The 23,369-nt window shown below is 43.0% G+C and overlaps 1 protein-coding gene across 2 annotated transcripts in view; it reads right to left on the bottom strand.

Annotated features, from left to right (window-relative positions):
* RAMP1 (receptor activity modifying protein 1) overlaps positions 1-23,369 on the bottom strand; it is an 84,268-nt gene that overhangs the window by 46,034 nt on the left and 14,865 nt on the right. Inside the window, exons 1-3 of one of the 2 annotated variants that reach the window (XR_009760419.1) lie at positions 17,480-17,570; positions 15,837-15,907; positions 13,724-15,244 (exon numbers count right to left, since the gene is read on the bottom strand). Coding sequence is in view for 1 of the 2 variants with exons in the window: in XM_061607723.1 (XP_061463707.1) it covers positions 17,480-17,618 (139 nt within the window). In the remaining variant the exon portion in view is untranslated. Of the gene's footprint in view, positions 1-13,723; positions 15,245-15,836; positions 15,908-17,479; positions 17,619-23,369 lie in introns of those variants that run through there. The other variant, XM_061607723.1, reaches the window with a different exon arrangement.

Here is a 23,369-nt window from a genome sequence, read left to right on the forward strand (position 1 = left end):
ATTCCTGGATTCAGGCCTGAGCCTGGATACTCTAGTTTCAGCGGTGGCCAGGAGTGCATTTGCACAGTTAAAACTAGTATGCCAACTGCACCTATTCCTGGAGATGTCTGATCCGGTCACGGTGATACATGCCTTAGTCATATCCCATTTGGATTAGTGTAATGCACTCTTCATGGGGCTGCCTTTGAAAAATGTTTGGAAGCTTAAGCTGGTCCAAAGAGCTGCAGCCAGATTGTTAAATGGGGCTGGTTACAGAGAGGACACAACTCCCTTGTTACAACAACTCTACTGGCTACCAGTCTACTTCCAAGCACAATTCAAAGTGCTGGTTATGGCCTATAAAGCCCTATACAGTTCATGTCCAGGCTATTTGTTGTACACCGCCCTGACAGCTTTCTGCTATAGGGCGGTCTAGAATTGTAATTAAATAAATAAAATAAATATTGGAAGGACCATATCTCCCTATCTGAGGCTGTCCAAGCCCTGAGATTACCAGGGGAGGCCTTTCTCTCGGTCCCACCACCTCACAGGCACTTCTGGTGAGAACATGGGAAACAGCCTTCTTGGTGGCTGCCCCAGGCTCCAGGACTCCCTTCCTAGGGAGCTTAGACTGGCTCCCTCTCTGCTGTCTGCATTGGCAGGTGAAGACTTTTCTGTTCCAACAGGCTTTGGGGTACTGACTGCAAGAGCTAGGAAATAGGGTGCTGTTTTTACTGATTTGTATTTTGTGCGTTTTTGTCCCGTTCAGAGTGGGATCCACGAGGCTGAGACGCAGGTGTAATTAATTCATGTTTTATTAGAGTAATGGATACATCAAAAGCAGTATGTTTCATAGAGAGCACTAAACTGACTTACTAGAATTCTAGACATGCTCTGCGACGTATAAAGAAAGTTGACTCAGCAGCTCCTCCCCTGGAGCCGCAGGTTTAAGTAGGGGAAGTCCTTGATCTTAATCTTAATCTCTGACTCCTTCTCAAGTTCTGCTTCTGACCCGTCCGTTTCTCGCGACGACGAGCGCGGGGTGACGGGGGGCAGGTGTCCAATGGCTCGTCCGAAAGGGCCTCGGCAACAGGCTCGATGTCAGGGGGAGGTTGCTCTCCTGGCGCCTCCCGAGAACCGCTAGGCAGAGGGGGAGGGAGCGCACCCTCCGGAGCAACTTCCAACGGCTCCTCGTCTTGGTCTGGGAGTGGGGCACGCTCTTCTTCAGAGAGCGCACCATCCGTGGGAACTGACCCTGGCTCCAACTCACTCCCACATCCCCTATCCTGTGGAGACTCAACAACTCCTGGATCTACTGCTGCTTCTGACAGCTGGGGACCCTGAAACTCATGCCTTCCCCCTTCCTGGCCCCCACGGAGGAGCTGAGGCCCAACAGTTTTTAAAATCACTATGTTTTAAATGGTTAGTTTAATTACATTTTAATTAAATATGTTTTATTTATATGTTTTTAACTGTAGTTTTAATTTTTGTAAGCCGCCTTGAATCCCTTTTTCTGGGAAAAAGGTGGGATATAAATGAATAAAATAATAACAACACTAAACAGATACTAATACTGCCATACAATTCAACATATGCTGTGGAAGAAGAGCGGGACCGGAATCTGGTAAGTAATGGACATATATTTTTTAAATTATAGTATTCTATTCTGACCATGTGACAGTTGTCAGAATTTTTTTTTAGCTCATAGCAGGAGCAAACTTTAAATGCCATAATTAAAACATACATCAGAGAAAATGCAAAACCAGGCCTTCCCTTAGGTGTAGCAGGTTGCCAACAACCCAGAGGCAAAAAACCCAGCTTGTCCTTTATTTCACACTCCAGTGCTGTACATGCGAGATCAGAGTCAGACACCTGAGACATGAGCACTAGCCCCTTGATGTCATGGTACAAGATGCCATCTCTATTTCTCTAGTGTTTTAAAACAGGTTTCCCCTGTAAAACATCCAGTTCAGTGCACAGAGTTGAAGAACTACAGGCATATCTTCACGTTCCATTTCCCCCGGCTCTCATCTGGGCTGAAATAAATCTTTCCTCAAACTCTCAAGAGATGCCCAAATCTCACTCTCACCCTTATGAGGAAAGCCTCAGCACTGCACACAAAGCAGAACCTTACATTTATATTGCAATCTGAGATTTCACATTCCAGGCATGATCCTGTACCTATTGAGAGCCAGCAAAGCACAGACCAGAGCTTGGAAGTAACTCGTTATTTTTAACAAGTTACTTGTAATTCGTTACAATTTTAAATAACGAGTGGGTAATTCCATTACATTTGGCAAGTAATGGAACGACTAGTAATTTCCCTACTTTTCAGCTGCAACTTTAACGTTTCCACGTTAGGTTGCACGTTACTTGGGGGTGGGAACAAGGGGAAGACAGCTCCTGGCTGTGATTGGTTAACACAAGACATGTGCCTCACACTGATTGGACCTCTGCACAGACTCTCTCTTACCTCGTGATCTGTGTTAGGATGCACGAGGGAAGAGGTGAATAGGCAGGGTCTGCTAGTGTCTGAGAGGACAAAATGGACGCCGGAGGAAAAAGCCAGGGCAAGGACAACGGAGAAGGCAGCAGCAGAATGGCGAAGAGCTGTGGAGGTGAGTGATCGTGCGTGCGTGCGTGCGTGCGTGCGTGCGTGCGTGCGTGCGTGCGTGCGTGCGTGCGTGCGTGCGTGCGTGCGTGCGTGCGTGCGTGCGTGCGTGCGTGTCCCCACGGCACCGTTCTGCCCCCCCGCCCCCCTGCGGCACCGTTCTGCCCCCCCACTGCCTCTCCTTGCCTCTGCCACCCCCTCCATCAATCACAAGGCACTTCCAAAACTACTTCTCTTCCTTCCCCCCTTTTTGAACTCTCCCCCTTGTTCCCATGCATACCTGTGTGCTGTATTTATCCAGACAGAGCACTCCTGCCTTTTAAAAAATGCCAGCTAGCTTTTTATTGTATATTTATTTGAACTCCATCTTTTTATTTGTATTTTTGTCCTGTTTAATCACAAGACTGAATTGTATGTGGGACAAAAACTGTCTCAGTAATAATAATAATAATAATAATAATAAAAATCATTAGGCGTATAATAAATGGCTTAAGGCTGATTTTTTTGTTCTTGGCAGAGATGAGGTGAGAAGTAGGGTCCTTGCAGCTCCTCCTCTCAGTTCCCCAGCTCTCAAACTCATGTTCTGTGAGAAAGAGAGAGATTCCCAGTCCCAGAGAGAGATAGACTGTTGACAATCTCTGCTAATATCTATACAAATGTACATAACATGCAGCACCTGAACTCGCATGATCTAGAGTTACCTTAGATCTTGCAAGATTTGCAAATGAGAAGCAATAGGGTTTTATATTAGTTCTGATTGTCTATTGGGCTATCATAGGTTATTTTTTTTTTCATTTTCTATGGCAAAAACTCCAACTTCAGTGGAATTTATGTGATGTGTTCTAATCATTTGAATTTGGCTAATGAATGCTTTATTCTTTCATCAGAACTTTAGCAGTAGTACTAAAATATTAATGAAAAAGAAAAGGGAAAGAAAAAATACTTTACATACATCATTCAGCTGTATTGCTAATTATAGATATAGATATAAAAGATAAACGGCATTTTGTCAAAAGTATTTTTGTTTACATTTTATACCTCATCCTTGGTTTTCCAAGCTTGGCATGGAATGCTTCTCATATAGAATTAATTTGAAATGCTGCATGTTTGTTATCATAATCATCATATTCAAAATAAAAAATATATGTACCGCCTTCAAGTTGATTCCAACTTATGGTGACCCTATGAATAGGGTTTTCATGAGGCTGAGAGGCAGTGACTGGCCCAAGGTCACCCAGTGAGCTTCATGGCTATGTGGGGATTTGAACCCTAGTCTCATTTTGTTCTCACAACAACCCTGTGAGATAGTAGGTTAGACTGGCCCAGGCAGGGTTATTCAGTGAGCAAAAATGATGCAAATAGGATCTCTTTTAATTGTGCTATCGACCTGCTTACTTCCACTCTGACTGGGGGATCTTGCAGCATGGGGAAGAGATGGGGGCACATCACAGCTGAAGTTCACCCATATAGGAGCATTATCTCTTGTTTATTACAGAGACGCCTGTTGCAGGTTTTGCTGCTGAGAGCAGCAGTCAGTTAGTGCGGCCACTTGAGTCACAGCTTGTTGATCCTGAGGAGGCAAAACTAGAAAGTGAGGTTCAGAAAGGAGGCCCTGTGCATGAGGAGGAGGAGGGCATGAAGCAGTGCCAGTTGCCCACAGCCACATCTGCAGAACAGCAAGTACCATGGTTTGGCTTTGAGAAAGCTTGTACATTTGTGAGCCAGAGTGGGGAAAATGTTGTTGTTCGATGCAATTACTGCCTTCCAAGGATCAAAAATCTGAGATCAGCTGTTTCCTCCTCATCCAATGTGAAGAAACATTTTGAGGTAAGCCTTTGTCATGCTGGTCCTCAAAGAGTGTCCATTGTCTATTTATGTTTAAATTGTGAAGTTGCTCTTCCATTTTTTCTTGGATTCATGCTTTGTTCTTCTTCCTCAGAGGCACACCCTGAGAAGCTGAGAGCAATTGAAGAAGCAATAAAGGCAAGGAGACGTGGCCTTCCTGAACCAATGCATGACACCCCTCCTCCCAAAATGCTGAAGCAGCAGCAGACAACCCTTGAGAGGTGGGGATCTGACAGGGAGCCTGTCACCCAGAGCAATCTCGACAGGAGAATCATTGATTTCATTGTAGAGGAGACATTACCACTTCAGACTGTGGACAAACCATCATTCATTAATCTGGTTCGCACTGGACTCCCCAAAGATCTCACCACCATATGTGCCAAGACTCTGAGAGACAGAATTGAGAAGAGAGCATGCCACATGAGAGAAACTCTTGCAAACCGAATGGGTGCTGTGACATATATAGCAACCACTGCAGATTGTTGGACCAATGGCAAAAAGAGTTACTTTGGGGTAACAGCCCACTGGATCAACCCAACTACCCTGAAACGTGACGTCGGGGCCTTGGCTTGTAAGCGTCTGAAGGGGCGCCATACATACGATGTCCTTTCAAAAGCACTGCATGATGTACATGTGCAGTACAGGATCCACAACAAAGTTATGTGCACTACTACAGACAATGGCTCCAACTTTGTGAAAGCGTTCAGAGTTTTCATGGCCAAAGAACCAGTGGAAGCTGCAGGCACCAGTGAAGATGATGGTGATAACCAGGAGGAGGAGGAGGAGGCTGAGGTGGAGTTTGTGCCTATCTGTGAGATCCTGGACACAGGACCTGAGGCAGAGGAAGAAGCTGCAGACTCAGGAGAGGATTTTGTTTTACCACCACACCAGAGATGTGCTAGCCACACCCTCAACCTTGTGGCAACACAAGACATAGAGGCCATGCTTTCTGACTCCTCCAAAAGTAGTGTGCTTGGTCCTTTCAAGAAACAGTTTCGTTCCTTGATGGGAAAGTGCAGCAAGTTGTGGTCCAAGCAGAACCAGTCAGCCCAGATTGCTGAGTATATCCGTGCGCAATGTGGTGTGTATCTGAAGGTACCGAATAAGACCAGGTGGAATTCCACCTTTGATGCGTTGAAGCAACTACATGAGCTCCTGTCAACTGTGCCACTAAAAATGCACACCATAATGGACCGCTGCTCCTTGTCCAGGATCACAGCTGCTGAGATTGAAGTGGTACAGGAATACACAGAGATTATGGAGCCACTAGCCCAGTCCCTAGATATCCTGCAACGGGAGAACAGCATGTTCATGGGGTATTTGCTACCAACGCTCTGCAATCTGGACCGCAAGTTAGAAGGACTGGAAAACAAACCTGAGAGGTACACATACTGTTTTCAGCTGCTGAGAGGTGTGCGCGAAGCCCTAAGAAAGCGGTTTGCAGCTATCTGGGAGGACAAGAGGCTTCTTCTGGCAGCCTGCCTACACCCTCGCTTCAAACTAGATTGGCTGGAATCGTGTCAGGCCGCCACCCATACCAACAAGTAAGAACATTAGGGAAGCCCTTTGGGTGGATTACTCCAAGGGAAATGTTGTCTCAAGGGAGGCATCAGAGGGCTTAAGGTGGTAGGCAGGGGCTGGGCCTTTTCTTCCTGGGGCTCCTCATCACAACCTTGGGTTGCTGCAGGTAATCCTTAAGGGTCTGCTGTGCTGCCCCATGAGTGTGGTGACTTGGTCACCTTCCTACCTTCCATGTCATCATCCACAGGCTCAGGCTGGACCCTGAACCAGGGGACATGACAAGCATCAGGAAATGAAGAGCAGATGATGGTTTCCTAACATATATGTGTTAACATATCCTCTCTCTTTCTTAGATACACAATGGAAGCCTTGTTGAAAGCTGAAATAAAGATGGGTGTACTTAATGAGGACAGTGATCAGTCTTCAGATAAAGACCAGGAAGGAGATGACTTAGCAGATGACTTCTTTAACTTTCTGCCCCAGGGCAAGAAGTCAGCAGTGGACACTGCTGAGGAGGAACTGGTGAGGTACCTGAGATCTCCCAGCAGGGAAGTGTCATCACTCCATGGCTTTCCACGTCTGCTGCGGTGTTTTTTGCAGCACAACACAGGCATGCCTTCAAGCGCCGCAGTAGAACGCCTGTTCAGTACTGGTGGCAACGTAATGACTGTAAAAAGACATTCCTTGTCTGACATGCTCTTTGAGCATCTTGTTCTTTTGAGACATAACAGAAACATATTATAAAAGCATTTCAAGTGTAAAATTTGATTTCAAGAGTTGTGGTATCTTCATTGCTTGGGGGGATGTGAGATTCTGTTATGCCATTATTTTAATCTTATGGATAATTTGTTTTATTCTACTACCCCCTGCGTGTGTGTGTTTATTTTTAATATTGTTTTAGGCTTCTTAGATGTGCAGCAGCCAAGGCCAGCACCTTGTAGGAGTTTTTTTAAAAAAGTAACTGAAATGTAATTGTAGTGATTACTTTTGAGAAAAAGTAAAGTAATCAGTTACTTTCAGAGCAATTGTAATTGTAACGGTAATTACTACTTTTTTGGGCCAAGTAATTGTAACTGTAATTTATTACTTTTTAAAAGCAATCTTCCAAGCTCTGGCACAGACTAGCCCTGGCTTATAAGGTCCCTTATAGAAAGGCTTCTTTATTTGGACTATGCATATTTGAAAGCAAATCACATGCATCAGTGTTTCTGCAGGATCAGACAAGTAGTCCTCCATTACTGAAGAAACATAGCCTACATGGAAACTGGTGCAGTTACATAAGCATTTCACAATCAGTTCGGAAATTATAATCTTTGCCAGGAAAGTAGTTCAGAACTCAAATTAGATTCTTTAAGTGGGCTCCTATAACAACCATTCTTTTACTTGACATCATGTCTGGGAGGCCCAAAGAAGAGTGTCAGAGGTCCGGTGGTCAACTATACTGCATCTGGGGATACCTTGCTAAGGAATGCTTCAGCATTCCCCTTTAGAGTTGCCGAGGGGTGGACTCCAAGAGGTCAAGGGTGGGTTCTGCTGGAGCTGGTGGGATTTTGCCCATGTGTTTTCAACATGTATTTATGATGTCTGACTTGCTATCTACCTCTCAGTCATGCTTTCCCACAGAAAAATAGAAAAAGCTATTGAGCCAGAAAGAACATTCTGGAAAATGGCTAGCTGCCTATTTGCTACCGGGCCAAGTTCAAGGTTCTAGTTTTGGTGTACAAAGCCCTATACAGCTTGGGACCAGGATACCTGAAAGACCGTCTTACCCCTTATATACCCAGTCGATCACTGCGCTCTGCAGGTGAGGGCCTCCTGCAGATACCATCTTATCAGGAGGTTCGTTCTGCACAATATAGAAAACGGACCTTTAGTGTGGCAGCACCTACCCTGTGGAATTCCCTCCCCTTGAATATTAGGCAGGTGGCATCTCTGTTATCTTTTCGGCGCCTATTGAAGACTTTCCTCTTTCAACAAGCCTTTTAGGTTGAGACCTATCCCAGTCTGCGTCTGTGTTAGAATTGCTTAGAATTGCTTAATATGTTTTTAAATAATGTTTTTAACCCTTTTTTAAAGTTTTTTTTAAATGTTTTTAATGCTGTTTTGTTTTAATGTATTTTAAGATCTGTTTTTACGATGTTTTAAAGTGTTTTTAGCGCTGTGTTTGCCGCCCTGGGCTCCTTCTGGGAGGAAGGGCGGGATACAAATTAAACAATAAATAAACAAACAAACAAACAAATAAATAAAAGGGGAGAGGGCCTATCATGAGGCTGAGGATAGGAATGAGTCCTCTGAAAAATAGCTCATCCCTTTGCTTCTTCATTCTGAGATTAATTCCTTCTTCTGGAGATTCTAAAATGGAGGCTAAACCCCTGAAACATTGGTTCAAGCTCTGACACCTGGCAACCCTTGTCATCTTATATCACTGCATATCCTGCAACTGTATCTACTGATTAATGCACCATTTTTCTCACTTTCCTTACCAGCTACTGAATTCAGTTGTAAAACTGCAGAATATCATCCCAATGCTTATTTGTAAAATCATTTCTATAACACCTTTGGACCCTAAAAAAGGGACCCCCAAGGCAGCTTACAACAATAAAACCTTAGAACAATTAAAAAACAAGGACCATTAAGAACCAAAGTCAAAGCAAGTAAAAAAGTCTATAGCTAGCAATATTAAAATACATTTAAAGCCTAGCAGATTAAAAAATGTCATAGGCTGAAACGAGATACCCTCTTACGTGTGAATCATCTCCACTTAACAGGACTTCTTTCTAAGCAGACATGCATAGAATTGCATTGTTAACTGTCTGCCTAAAAGACATCAACGAATTCAACCAAATCCATCTATATGGTTGCTGTATAACAGTTTCTCTGGCTGCATGCAGGATCTTGTCATTATTTTAATTTATACTGAATGGAGACATACATGGCATTTGGGAAACTGAGCTGCAGAACAAGTTGAAAAATATGTAGATTTGTAGCATGTGACTGTAAACAAACAGCTGCTTAGTAAGTTCACAAGGAAATGTACATGTAAAAATTAACATGTTCCAACACACTATCTGCCGTGTGTTCTTGCTGCTAAACCATTTTGAGGAGCTTTTATCTCGAAAATCCCACAAACCATACCCAACAACAAAATGCTGCTTCTCACTTCCTGTAATTCTGTGGGGACATCTGTACACATGTGAAGGGGAGATGCATATCCCCAGACAGCTGTGCTGAGAACCACAGTATGTGAATATATAAAGCTGCCTTATCAGCCAGGTCAGGGCCTAGTAGCCCATGACTATCCACCCTGATGAACAGGCTCTCCAGGCCTTGAGGGAGAGGGCGTTCTGGAAATGCTAGAGATTCAACCAGGGACTTACCTACGAGCTACCTAGGATGGCCAGCATAGATCTTGAACCCATGGCCTTGACACCATGCTTTGATCTTCTGAGGGAGCTGATCATGATTCCTAGGTGCATGTCTACTGGATATTTGGAGGGATATGTCTCCTTTTCACACACTGCATTTACTGCATCAAATACCATTGTACTCATAAAGCCATGTAAAGTGTTTGTAAAGGAATGTTGATTACAGGGTCCTAAGGACCCGCACTGCCAATGTAGGCTGCTTGACAGCAGGTGTATGAAAACATGTCATCTCACTGTTCCTTGGTAGAATAGTCACATGGTGTTGTAATTGTTTTTAACTATATTCATATGCATAGAGAATGGCTTTAGTTGTTAATATGAACCCCCCAAAGACACAGTGTGGACGGTATGTAATGAAAAAGAAGAACACAGAACCCTGAAGCAACATCCCCATGTTACATGGGTCTTATACAGGCGCCACAATTACCACACAATTGTGGTAAGATGTTGATATGTGGCTACTAACTGCAGGCATAATTGTGCAGTTCTTAGAGTGAGTTACTCCCTTACATTGCCAGGTTTATGCTTAAATGAACTGTTCCTGAATACTAAGATTTCTTAATAGCTTGGTTTAGTGGATTATATATGACAATGAACTCCTTGAAAGTAATTCGTCAACAAACAAGGCACTGAGGCCTAGTGGATGCTTAGGTGAAATGCTGGTATCTAATTCTGCAAGACAACTGATACCAGGCAAATCCTATGCCAGAAACATATGGCTACACAAGCTCACATTCCAAGCTGTGTGGATTGTTACCATGTCATAATCTATGAACTTCAACTCTAAAATGGCCTTATAAGGCTGAACTCCCAGAAATGGCAAAAAAGTGACACGGACAATATAATATATATTGCTTTTAGGAAGCAAGCCAGTGCCAGAGGCAATGTGTTTCTTCATATCAGAGGAGAATCCGAACTTCCTCTTTTGGGGAGTGTATGTGACCCTGATTATGATCCAACTTTAATTTATATGAGCACAAAGGGAATGCATTTGAGAATCACATCCTGATTCTTTCCAATCAATGCTGCCTTTCTCTTATGAGGTCTGATCACATTAACTGTTCACACTGGGAAACTATCTCCCTTAGTAAGACGCGCACCAGCTTCCAGATCAAGTAAAGATGAGTTCATAAAGGGAAACTTTGTTGTCAAGAGGTCTCAGGATACATTTTATCAAGTGGACCATGACCACAGCCAAGAATGCAGGAGTATCATTAAGCATGGGCCGGTGGGGGGGAGGGGGGAAGAGAGAGAGAATGTGTGCCATGGGAGGGCTGCAGCTGCAGCAAGAGCTATGAGGCTTTTTCTTCAAATATGCACAGCCTGGCCAATAAGTAAAAGAACAAAGATAAACAGCTACCTACCAAGCACCTCATCTCATAGTAACCGCCCCCCCAAGAACCAGGTTGAAATAATACCAACTGGAAAACAAGGCAGCACACACAGTTTGCCACTTGGAGAAAAACCTGGACAAAAAAGAGACAAGTGGGTTCTTGTGTAGTAGTAGTAGTAGTAGTAGCAGCAGTAACCCCCACTGGGATATGGTAGCAGTCGATACTATGGAGCTGAGAGCAGCTAGTGCTCTCAGGTCATTCCTTGTCGTTTGCTGTGGCATAGATTGTTTGACTTTAGGGTGGTTCTTTTTCTGTGTGTTTTGCTTGTTATCATTGAAATCATTTTTGAAGAACAAGCCACACAAGCTGTTTTGTGTGGATCACTCCTGGAAAGGGGTGGTGTTCTGATGACAGCCAAAGCGCATGCAGGAAAAGGCTGATTTTTCAAGACTCAAATTCAACTGAACAGAGAGGCACCCGGCGGACAGCAAAGAGCAAAGGAAGGAGGAAGCGAAGAGTCACCAGCAATGTTTTATGACCTCATGGACAAAAAGGGTGTAACCCTGGAGGTGCAGTTTGTGAAGGGGTGGTGGTGGGGAAGAAAAAAAATATATAGGGCAATCTATGACACCGTCTTTGCTGGCTGTTTGAAAAGCAACCCTGTCACGAGGAAAAGTCAGACGAAGCAATATATAGATTTAAAAAAACCCAAGCCCTAGTGGGATCATATTTTAATATCGCTTTATTTTTACTACTAATTTAGAATTCCCTATGCGAGAAGTTTGTGGTTGCTTGAAAGGAAGAATGGCAAGGAATATTAAAAGGAGGAAATGGAGTGCACGGCATTAGCACTGCAGGGAACTGGTGCTTTAGTTCTATGTGACATAATTAGATCCCCTCAAAGCATTCAAGATTTGGACTCTCAGGTTGCCTGCATTGGGGAGTGGACTTCAAGAGCAGAGAAGCAGTAATTGCACAGAAGGAGCTCTTAAAAAAACCATAAGATTTCTGCCTGCCAGTCTTTCCTAATTTTTATCCCCCCTTTATAGTAATGGGTGCAGGGGGCACTCTTGTCTGGACACCTGATTTATTTTTGAATCCTATTTATTTTGAATTTAATTTAATTTGGAGATGTGATGGCTGATGACTGGGGGAAATTAACTGAAAGGTGTTGATTTTGGAGCAGGATCTCAGTGAGAAATTAATTGGGAGTATAAATTAATTGAAGAAGAACTGGTTTGGGGTGTGGCTAGGATGCAAATTAAGTGAATAATTTATTTAAGGGTGATTTGGATGAAATTTAAATCGCATGCTTATTTTTAGTGGCACAGATGTTCTTTCTTGGTGATGCATAAGTGGTCACAGACTGGTTTAATGTTTGGGACTGACACACACACACTCACACACACACACACAACCTTATGTGTACTGTATTTGGTGGCTTTGGGCAATTCACTTTCTCCTCTAGTCTGATGTCCTGTTTCTAACAGTTTTCAGGTAAATGTGGGCTAGTGCTTAGGATCAGCCAAGGCCTGGGGAGCTTTCAGATCACATCCATGCTCATCCATGAAACTTACTATGTGATAGTGGGCCAGCCACACCCTTGCAGCCTAACCCACCTCACAGGATTGTTGTGAGGAGGATAAAATGGTCATAAAAGAGGATTGTGAAAACTACCTGAACGCTTTGATAAAATGTAATAAACAAAGTGTCATTGGGAAGTGGGATATGAGGGTCTGGCAGTGCCTCCTGCACCTGTCACCTGAGCCAGGGGTTGTGAGCGACATCAGTGGCACCCTGGTGAGGAAGCACTGACCTATGAGGGACTAACCTCTGGTCCCTTCATTCCAGCCCAGGAGACTCAGCTGCAGAGTGGCACTTGCTGGTACATCAGAGAACTAGGGGAGAAACTTATATACACCTTTGTCCCACTCAAGTAACTACTATATCATTGTGTTTTTAATGTATTGTAAGTTGCTCCGAGAACTTTGAGTGACAGCCAAAGTATAAATACTTCAAAATAAGCAAGGAAGCATTTCTCTGTGGTTTGCCCTCACCATCTGGAATTCAAAAAAAGAGAAGGCTTTTTATGCTAACCTCTCTCAAGCTTGCGCTTCTTTCAGTCTCCAAAATGGACACATGTTTTATAGGAAGTCTTCTGCTTGTTGAATTCCTTGATGATACAATGCATGTTATGCGTGGTATCTTCAATCTCTTGAGCTTTCTGCTCTGCACCTAGGGCATATTCCTATTTCCCATTAGTGACACAGATTGTGGTGATCCGTGGTTGCTGGATACTGGCTGTGGCAGGGGACTTCTGTGAGTGCATGCAACAGATGGATGGGGCAAGGGAGGAGCAATGTGTGTGTCTCAGTGTGGGTTTGCAAGAGATATACATAAGCAACAGTTCTTGCCAATAGATTGCAAACGGGGCAGAGGGCCCAATCTACATACAGTGTACTAGGCACAGAAAATCCTGTTGGCACCATGTGGCCCAGAGATTACATTGTCAGACAGGGTTTTCCTCTGAAATTTGGCCTATATACATATAAGTAAGCACATGCACATTTCATCCACATGTGTATCATATGGGCTGGTGTCCCGAGTCTTTTAAGTACCTAGCAAAACACCTGCAAGAATTGTTAAATGCTGTTGGCAAAAAAGAAGCGATCATTGGTATCACCAGAACAAAATAACCAAAAATATACAACAAAAGGGCTCAAACTGAAACCAAAGCAGACTTTTCCAACCTTTGGGTCCCCAGATGTTGCTGAACTACAACTCCCATCAGCCCCAGCCAGCATAGCCAATGGTCAGGAATGATGAGAATTGTAATGCACCAGAGCATTACTTGAAGCAGATCATTCATGATGCTTGTGCACATGATAAATGAACTTCTGGAAGGAAGATCTGCAATGCAAAGGACGAGGCAGAATTACTAGCTGTATTGTGGACATATAACTTATTTTTATGAGGCTCCCATTTTTCTACAAAATGTAAACAAGGGCTTAGGAATTATTCATGGTTTACTTCTGAACGCTGAGGAGTTATGACAACAGCAATTAGAGAAGTTTGTCAAAACAAAACTGTTTCTTCTGGACACTGATAAAATCAAGTTTCTCTACACAAGGAAGAACAACAAAATCCGAAGAAGGAAGAGGTACTGAAAGTAGACATGGGTATCAGGAAAAGGGGCAAGTTACACCTATATACATCACCACACTCTAGTGAAAAGGAGAACTGAATTTAGGACATAAAGATGGATTATCAGAACTGTTAGCTTCAAAACTGATTAAGATTACAGTGCCTCTATACAGACAACATGGGCAAAGCTTGAGAAATTTTGTTCAAGAAATCTAAACCGCATGCCATACTCCCTACAAGTGGTGCTATGTGGTTTCACATTAAGAAACATCTGTGCTCAAATGGGTGGACAGCAGATATGAAACATTGCTGTCGTCCAACCCAGTAGGTACTGGTACTGGTACCAATCTTCACATCTCTCCCACTTGAGCCAGAAGCAAGATCCACTTACCCAGATTATTCCTTTGAAAGGAGGTCACTTTGCCAAAGGTTTATAGCTTTGTGTAATATTTGAGTTTATTTACAAATCTGCAGGTGGAAACTCAACTTAAACTCTCCAACAAACAAACCATCTTCATGAGTTACTCGTGTAAAGGGGGCAGCATGGTGAAAGAGGCTGGTGCCCATTGGTGGCTGGTGCCCCTTGGGACTTCTAGAGCAGATGTCGGGAAGATCCAGTAGTAGGTGGAGCCAAATTCAATGACAGGCGGAGCCATCTAATTCTAGCTTTGTCCCCATCCTCCTCCCAACCAAGTTCTACAAGGGCACACTTGAGACTAAGGAGGATTAGGAAGATGACAGCCATTGTCACCCTGGTCTGGCTGTCATTAAGAAGACAGGTAGGTGGGGGCTTGAGGAGAACAGGCTGAGGCTGGTGGGCCAGTGCCCCATTCACCTTAACTGATCTGCCTCCACTGGCTGCTGCAGGGCCACGTGTTTATCCCCATGCCCCAAATTGTGTGATTCCTTCCACCCCTGGGTTGGGGCTTAACCTCTGGAATGGGGACATTGTGTGGAGGCCCTCTGCAAGATTTAGGACCCTGGGCGAACAGGGTTCTAAGTTGCATGGGGAACCTACATGCACACAGAGAAACCTCCCTGGTTCAAAAGTTACGCCGCACAACTTCAGAAGTGGGGCTGAATGTGCAACCTCACTGTTTCTTTCATGTGAATAATGCCTGAAGAGGGCTATAGCCAAAGTCCACTGGAGGCAGCCAACATCCCAAAATGCTGGTAGCTGACAAAGCCCAAATGCAGCTCTCCGTCTCTCATTCCAGCTCAAATAGCACTCTGTTGTTTGTTTGGTTCACACAGACATCTCTGGATTACAGCATCTCCAGCCAGGCCTGGGGGGGAAGGTGAGGCATGTCCATTTGCCAATATGGCTCTCACTGATTGGGTTCACCTGTAGTTTCCAGAATAACAGATACGCCTGTCAACTTGGCCTGTGGATCATTAAGAAACTGTTGCAGTCATCCCGGCTTCATTTGCCCCTTCTTTAATCTTACTGGCCTATTACACTGGGGGGTTATGTAAGAGGTTTACGTGTTTTAAGATCATTTCCAGCAGTACATTACATTAACTTTGTTTTGGTATTTTATTCACTGCAAATGTATACTGCCATTCTGTGGGGCTTTGGTGGGGGCGGGTGAGGAAGGGTAACTTTCAGGGAGAAGAAGCTGAAATGCTGCCTGGCATGCAGTGGATTCAGATTCAGGTTGAATAAAGCCTATAAAATGTTTGCCCACTTCTACTAAGAGAAAATGCTTCTAGAAACAGCAATTCTCAGTTAAATAGCCAATCTGTTTATGACATCTAGAGACAAAAGCACATGTGCATAGTATCTGGAAAATTTATATAGTGAAAAAAATCTTTTAAAAATTATTTGGCATGCATCCACTAGATCAGATGAAATCATTATAATACCATGCATACAAAATGTAAGCGTTCAGTCTGTAAGCACCTTGAAAACAATGAAGTGATGACTAGAAGCCAACATGGATTTATCAAGAACAACTCCTGCCAGACTAATCTTACCTAATTTTTTTTGTAAACAATTTTCATTATTTTAAAGTATTTATCTTCCATTCATAACCATCAGAACATCACTGTGGATGAATAAGAAGAAATAGATAAACATATAACATTAACAAAAATGAACAACAACCAAACTTTTGGTCGACTGTGGGAATGCTGTGGACATAATATATCTTGACTTCAGCAAAGCTTTTGACAAAGTGCCCCATGATACTCTGATTAGCAAGCTAGCTAAATGTGGGCTGGACGGAACAGTTATCAGGTGGATCCACAGTTGGCTACAGAATCGTACTCAAAGAGTGCTTATCAATGCTTCCTTCTCAAACTGCAGGGAGGTAACAATGGGAGTACTGCAGGGCTCAGTCCCAGGCCCAATGCTCTTTGGCATTTTCATTAATGACTTGGATGAGCAGGTGCAGGGGATGTTATCAGATTTGCAGATGATACAAAATTGGGAGGGATAGCGAACACCCTGGAGAACAAAAACAAAATTTAAAGGGATCTTGATAGGCATTGGGGTAAAAACAACAGAATGAAACTTAACTAGTATAAGCACAAAGTTCTACATCTGGGAAAAAGAAACCAAGTGCACAGTTATAAGATGGGGGATACTTGGCTCAGCAATACTACATGTGAGAAGGATCTTGGGATTGTCGTTGATCACAAGCTGAATATGAGCCAACAGTGCTATGTGGCTGCAAAAAAAGACAAATGCTATTTTAGGCTGCATTAACAGAAGTATAGTTTCCAAATCGTGTGAAGTACTAGTTCTCCTCTATTTGGCACTGGCTAGGCATCATCTTGAGTACTGCACCCAGTTCTGGACATTGCACTTCAAGAAGGATGCAGACAAACTGGAACAGGTTCAGAGGAGGGCAACAAGGATGATCAGAGGACTGGAAACAAAGCCCTATGAGGAGAGACTGAAAGAACTGGGTATGTTTAGCCTTGAGAAGACTGAGGAGAGATATGATAGCACTCTTCCAAGGACTTGAAAGATTGTCACATAGCAGAGGGCCAGGATCTCTTCTCGATCATCCCAGAGTGCAGGGCATGGAATAATAGGCTCAAGTTACAGGAAGCCAGATTTCAGCTGAACATGAGGAAAAACTTCCTAACTGTTAGAGCGGTATGACAATGGAACCAATTACTTAGGGAGGCATTCAAGAGGCAGCGAACAGCCACCTGTCGGGTACGCTTGAATTTGGATTCCTGCATTGAGCAGCAGGTTGGAGTCGATGGCCTAATAGGCCCCTTCCAACTCTACTATTCTATGATTCTATTTTACTCTGTAAAATGCTGGAAGCTGTGCTAGACTATGGAGCAGAACTAGAAGGAAAGGGGCAGGGTGTGTGTGGAGGAACCAAGCCATAATTTGTTATAAGACTGCTCAGGTTATCTGTCATGATCTTGAAAATATTCTAGGTCAATTATGCAGGCTCCATTTGACCGACTGGAGCAAAGGTGTATGCACAGCTTCTCTTCCAGGAGACAAACAAGTAGAAAAGGGCTCTAGACATTGACGCAGACAGGCTATGAGTTACACTCCAGAATTTTTGAAGTCCAGCATGCATTTTCTTAGACATTTACATAGCCTTTCTATTCCCATTGGACAAACCAATTTTGGCTTATTTGACACTTACCCCAAAGTCTTATCCCAGTCACACCACAGCGTCGTCCTGAGAGTTTCCATATCAGATTTAAACTTGCTGAGGCAAAATTCCTGGATGAGCTGCCCATAGGCGGCATCATGGCATGCAGTGACTGCAATGAAGTGATGGGCTGAAATGGAAGGGCAGAGAGCGAAAGACAAAAAAAGAAAGCAAGATAAAGGACAGGGTTGGGTTGCTTGATTCATTTTAACACATTTCCAACGTTCCCAGTGGAAGAGATTCTAGATTCTCTTCCCTCAACAGCATCTCCAACCACCTTTCCTCACTCCTGGGCTAAGCAACCATTAGTGGGCATGAAACATTAATAGGCAGCACTCTGTAGTTCCAAGACTTTTAGGTAGATATAATAAGTATATATTACATTACACCCCCCTGGTTTGCATAAACTAATCAAGACTTAGCTGCAAAATCATTGTTTTATTTTATTCATGTAATTATTTAGGCCTAAAATCAGAGGCCAAGGGATTTAATACTTTACTCAACGAAGTAGTAAAATATACAAAAAGGCCAGATATATGGAAACATATATAGTACAAAATGCAATGGCAACATAAAATGCAACATAAGCATAAAAAATAAGTACATGTGTTACTTTATGGAACAAAGAGTGACTGTTAAGAATCTAAGCTCAAGCAAAATAATTAAAATGGCCTGTAATGCTGACTAACAGACAGGTGGGATACAAATGTGCTGAACAAAAACAAAATAATTTTTTTTATAAACTTCTCTGGAAACAGAGGAAAATGGGTTCTAGCAGCAGCAGTCGCATTACTGAATGGCAAAGAAGAAGCCACAAAATGGTCATTTATAGGGAAGGCGAAAGATATTTTTAAAATGTTCTGTAAAGAAACACCAGCTTTAATAAAAACATGCAGAAACACTGAAGATGTATTAAGTAATCACTACTTAATATACACAACACATTTATCATGTTAATATATTCTGAGATTAATCATGAAAATGTGTATTATGTATTTGAATACTAAGTGAACATGAGGTATTTTGGAGATACAGTTAGAATGTGCATTTTGCTATTTAAAAAAATAGCAAAAAAGTTTAAATTTCAAAGGCAAAAAGTTAATTAATGTGTAACTTCTAATCTAGCAGCATTTATACCTGCTAGGCCTTGTGCTTTGGAACCCTGATGCAAATAAGGAGATTCACTTCCTGAATCGGAAATTGCAGCCACAAATCAGATTTGCATCAAGGGCCTAGATGTTACAAAATGCAAAGTTGGTTTAAAAAAAGATGCAGAATTAAGTGAGCGTTACAAAATTAGATAGCTTTATTTAAAGCTCCACCAGCACCCACTCTTTCTCATGACTCTTCACTGTTATAAGCATGCCTGCTCATATTCACACTCTCTCCCTATTCCAGATTCTGCAGTAAGGGTCGGTTCTGAAAGAAGGTGATTTCTGCCACAGCCAGGGCCTGCCCTACCATTGGTCAGAGTAAGGCAATCGTTTCAAGCAGAAGCCCCCCAGCCGTCCCTCCAGAGCCTCCTAGCCACCCATTCCCTTCTGTTAGAGGATCAGAGCTGTTGGCCACGAATAAGAAAAGCCTGCTGGATCAGGTCAATGGCCCACCTAATCCAGCATCCTGTTCTGAGAGTGGCCAACCAGATGCCCATGGGAAGCCTGCAAGCAGGACCAGAGCACATACAGAACTCTCCCCTCCTGTGGTTTCCAGCAACTGGTATGCAGCAGTATACTGCCTCTGGCCATGGAGGCAGAGCGTAGCCGTCATTGGTCGCCTTCTCCTCCATGTATTTGTCTGATCCTCTTTCAAAGCCATCCAAGTTGGTGGCTGTCACTGCCTCTTGTGGGAGCGAATTCCATAGTTTAACTATGCGCTGTTGTGTGAAGAAGTACTTCCTTTTATGTGTCCCGAATCTCCCAACATTCAGCTTCATTGGATGCCCACAAGTTCTAGTGTTATGAGAGAGGAAGACTTTTTTTCTAGCCACTTTCTCCATGGCATGCATAATTTTATATACTTCTGTTCTGTCATACACTCCCCAAACAAGCCTTTTGCCTTCAGATGTACTGGTGGAGGATGCTATCCCATTGCCAGTGTTGAAGACAGATTCAACTGCCCATCCAGTCAGCTTCTGGAGATTGTCCTTTGCCTCAGGCATCAAAATATCTTCTGCCAGCCCTGACCACAGTGGAGTAACATGAAAAGTATTACTTCATATAGCGAACTGTAAGGGTAGAAACACACTATTATGCGGGTTCCGTTGCGTCTCTACGACTCTTTTCTCAAAACAGGGGCACACAATGTTAGTCAAACTTTGCCTCTTTTTACTCTTGAGACCTCGTGGATTAGCTCCAGTGTTGTTGCTTTTTAATTCAGCTTCAGGGAGGTTTCACAACTGATTGGTAGATCAACTCCTTTGTCTTCTAGGTGTAGCCAATGGCAACACTTTGCTGCAGGCTCAGGCAGAGAGAGTGACTGGCCCAATGCTTTGCTGTGGGTGGTCCTGCAAGGTCTGAAAGCAGCAGTGGGGATGGGAGGTGTGGCCAGCAGAGGGCAGTGCCACTTCAAAACTAAGACAGAAAAACCATTCTGGCTGCTTTTGAAGCGACTAGTGTGCCCACAGCCTAATTGTCTGAGCTTGGGATTTCCCCCCCCTTCACAGCATGTACAGATTTTGCGTCCCTGTCCAGTTTTTTGCCATTCGTTACTCCCCAAAAAGAAACATTAAAACTGGCCCTAAGAGAATCCAAATTCTGTACCTAGAAACTTCAACTCCTCTAGAAACTTCAACTCCTCCGCTAAAATAAGCTGCACCTTATTTAAAACCATTAAAATGCTGCATGATTGTTGAGTGTAAAATAAAATAGCACAACTGTATAATTTAGAATTTATCCTGAAGTATCCAGAATTTGAGAAAGACAGACTAGTAGGGGGACAGATGGATAAGTACGGGAAAAGTGACATTTCACCAGTAAAAATAAGGGCACCTGTATGTATTTTTAACACAGTGGCTCTCATGCCAAGATTATGGCTGCAGCTCAGCATATAGTATCTGCATGGGCATTTATGAAGGGACAGGTATAAAATGGCAGGTAGGATATTCTGGTGCACACACTTAAAAAAAATCTATTTGAAAGTCATCTCTTAGATCTCCCAGAATGGTGACAATATTTTACCAGGGACAGGTGGCATAAAATTAAGGTCTGTCCCTCATAAATAGGAAAAGCAATATACAGAGGAAATTCACTGAAAGCCACAGTGGACCATACAGGAACTTCACTCTCTAAAAACTGGAAACTTTCTCAGATTGTGCCTGAACAATTCCACCCCACAACAGCAGGTATTTTGGGGGATCCTGTTTGAGAAGCCCAATTCTGCACAAAACACCTTGGGTGCCACAAGGTCAAACTAGATACGACATTATTCATGACTTTGTCCCGGAGTGTCTGATTTAAAAACACACACAAATAGCTGGTACAGGGGCCTTCAAGCCAGATCAGGACTATAGCGGGGGGGGGGCAGCTTTAACCCTTTGTTCATCCCCTGCCAGTTTTTTTTAAAATCAGCCATGAAAGGGCTAAAGATGTGAATAACATCACATCTCATTTGACCCACAGAAGGCAAAGAGACTCAAATATACTTCTTGGCTATCTTACTCAATCATGTCAATTAGAAGATATGAGTCTGACATTCATGACAAAGTTCCACATATGCATACAATACTATTTGCTAGTCATTAACAGCACTCCTGACCCAGGCACAGAATGTTGGCAGGCATGCTTTTCCTCCAGGGACATCCTGGATATAAAAACAGCCTGTGAAGTCCATGAAGACACACGATAGTCCTTCAACCAAAATAGATCAACAGCCTATCTAGGCTGACAGAGCACACTAACTTATTGCTTTTAAATATGATACATGTATAATCCAGTCCCCTATCCAATGCACGCAGTTGTACAAATCTACAACAGTAGTACACCTTTCTTTCCAAAGCCAGGCAGAGTTCTAAAACAAGAATATTGATTATAACTAAATTAAAGCAAGAGATGCTGGAGTGTCTTAACAGTTTGAACTCAAGCATGCGTACTGGAAAGCAAACGCTACTGAGGTCTTACCCAGCCAATATTTTCACCCAGGGATCAAAATAAGAAGCCCTACTCTCTTCATAAGACTAATTTTATCAATAGCTGTACGATTTTGCACTCTCATGCTCAACGGAATTTATACATCTGACATACGACAGTTCATTAAAAAATATTTTTAAGCCATTCACTAGTAGGGATACTTGATAAATGTGATCTTTACAAATTCCAATACACACTGACTTGGTCTACACTGCCTGGCCTCACATGCAGATCAAAATGTAGCTATCCACCACTTCGAGATTTATTTCCACCACTTTGAATGTTGTTGTAAAAATTATGTGGCTTATAAATGTTTCTAAATAAAGATTTAGCACTTTTTGCACAGCGATGCAGTGCCTCAAAAGGATATAAAAAAGCATGCAACTTTTGAGAGAGACAAATGTTGAGAAATATGTATTTAATGCGGATTTTTAGAAAACATTGCAGAACAGAACAAATTTATGAGTAAACTATCCACTATGTCATCTTTTTCCTCTTTGGGCAGTGCTGAAAAAGAAGCCAGCAGTTAAGAGCTCAATCTGATCACCAGAAGCAGGTGGAAGAGGAGACACACACGAAAGTGACACAGATCCATCTTTACTTCATAGAACGTCCTACTAGTCATAAACTGGTGGTACTACCTTGGCCAGGTTCTCAGAGTTACTGTAATGGCCTTGCTTTCTGCCATCAAAAAGAGACGAGCTATGGACTTTGGTGAAAAGCACAGTGGCATAAAGGATCCTAGGCTGCTCCTCCATTCATGAGAGAAAGGGGGTGATTTCTGCCAAAGGCAGCCCCCGCTGCGCACCATATTTCACTCCACCATTCCAAACCAAGGGTTCTCTAGCCATCACCAAGAGCAGACTTGGGGGGGGCACAGGAGACCAGCAAGGGAAGGGAGAGGAGTGGAATGGTCCCATTTTGTGAATATGAGCTCCACTCCATGCACAGAAGGGAAGTTAGGATCCAAATATTCTGCTAAGAAAAATATTTTGTTTACTTTTGTTAGCAATAGAACAACATTTTCATACCCTTCCAAATAAAAGTATGGCTTCCGTTCCAACCTGTTTGGGAAATCTAAGAGCAAAGCAAGGTGCTAAGGAACTAGTCAGCAAAGAGTTTTTTAATAGAAACTTTACAAACAAACACGGATCCAACATAGCAACAAACATAGATCATCCAATGTAATCAGGTTACTGGCTCACTTTATACACTTCAGTTCCTTATAACCTTCCAGAGTTGCAACCCCTCCCCCCCCCGCATAGCATAAAGGCAATGCACTGCCAGAATTAAAAGTATTCACAGCTTCAGGCTACTGACATATTAGTCCTCAGCGGCTTCTCCCACAGCAACGGTAGGATTGCACGAAATGCTTATGATGAAATCTAAAACCTAGAGATGCTCACCTGTTTTTCTACTTTACTGCAGATCCTAGATCTGCTTGATGATGTCTCAAAGCCTCGATGCAGGAGTTTGACCAAACCCTATCAATGTCAAGACCTTCCCAGCTGTCAGAAGCTGGGGGTGAGCCCAAAGCTAACAGCTGGGCAGGGTGGGTAGTTTATAGCTGGTGTCTATTTCTGTGGAGAGGCAGGCAATGACCATGCCTCTCATGGATTATTTTTTTCCCCCTTTGCCTTTTTTCCATTCCAAAATGTTATACCTTTTGATCATACTGTTAATTGCCATGTTAAGTAGTACGCCATATCCTCAGGTGGATTTGCTTCGATTGCAAGAATGACTGGAAGATATTCAAG

This window comes from Rhineura floridana, chromosome 2, assembly GCF_030035675.1.
Source record: "Rhineura floridana isolate rRhiFlo1 chromosome 2, rRhiFlo1.hap2, whole genome shotgun sequence".
NCBI lineage: Eukaryota > Metazoa > Chordata > Lepidosauria > Squamata > Rhineuridae > Rhineura > Rhineura floridana.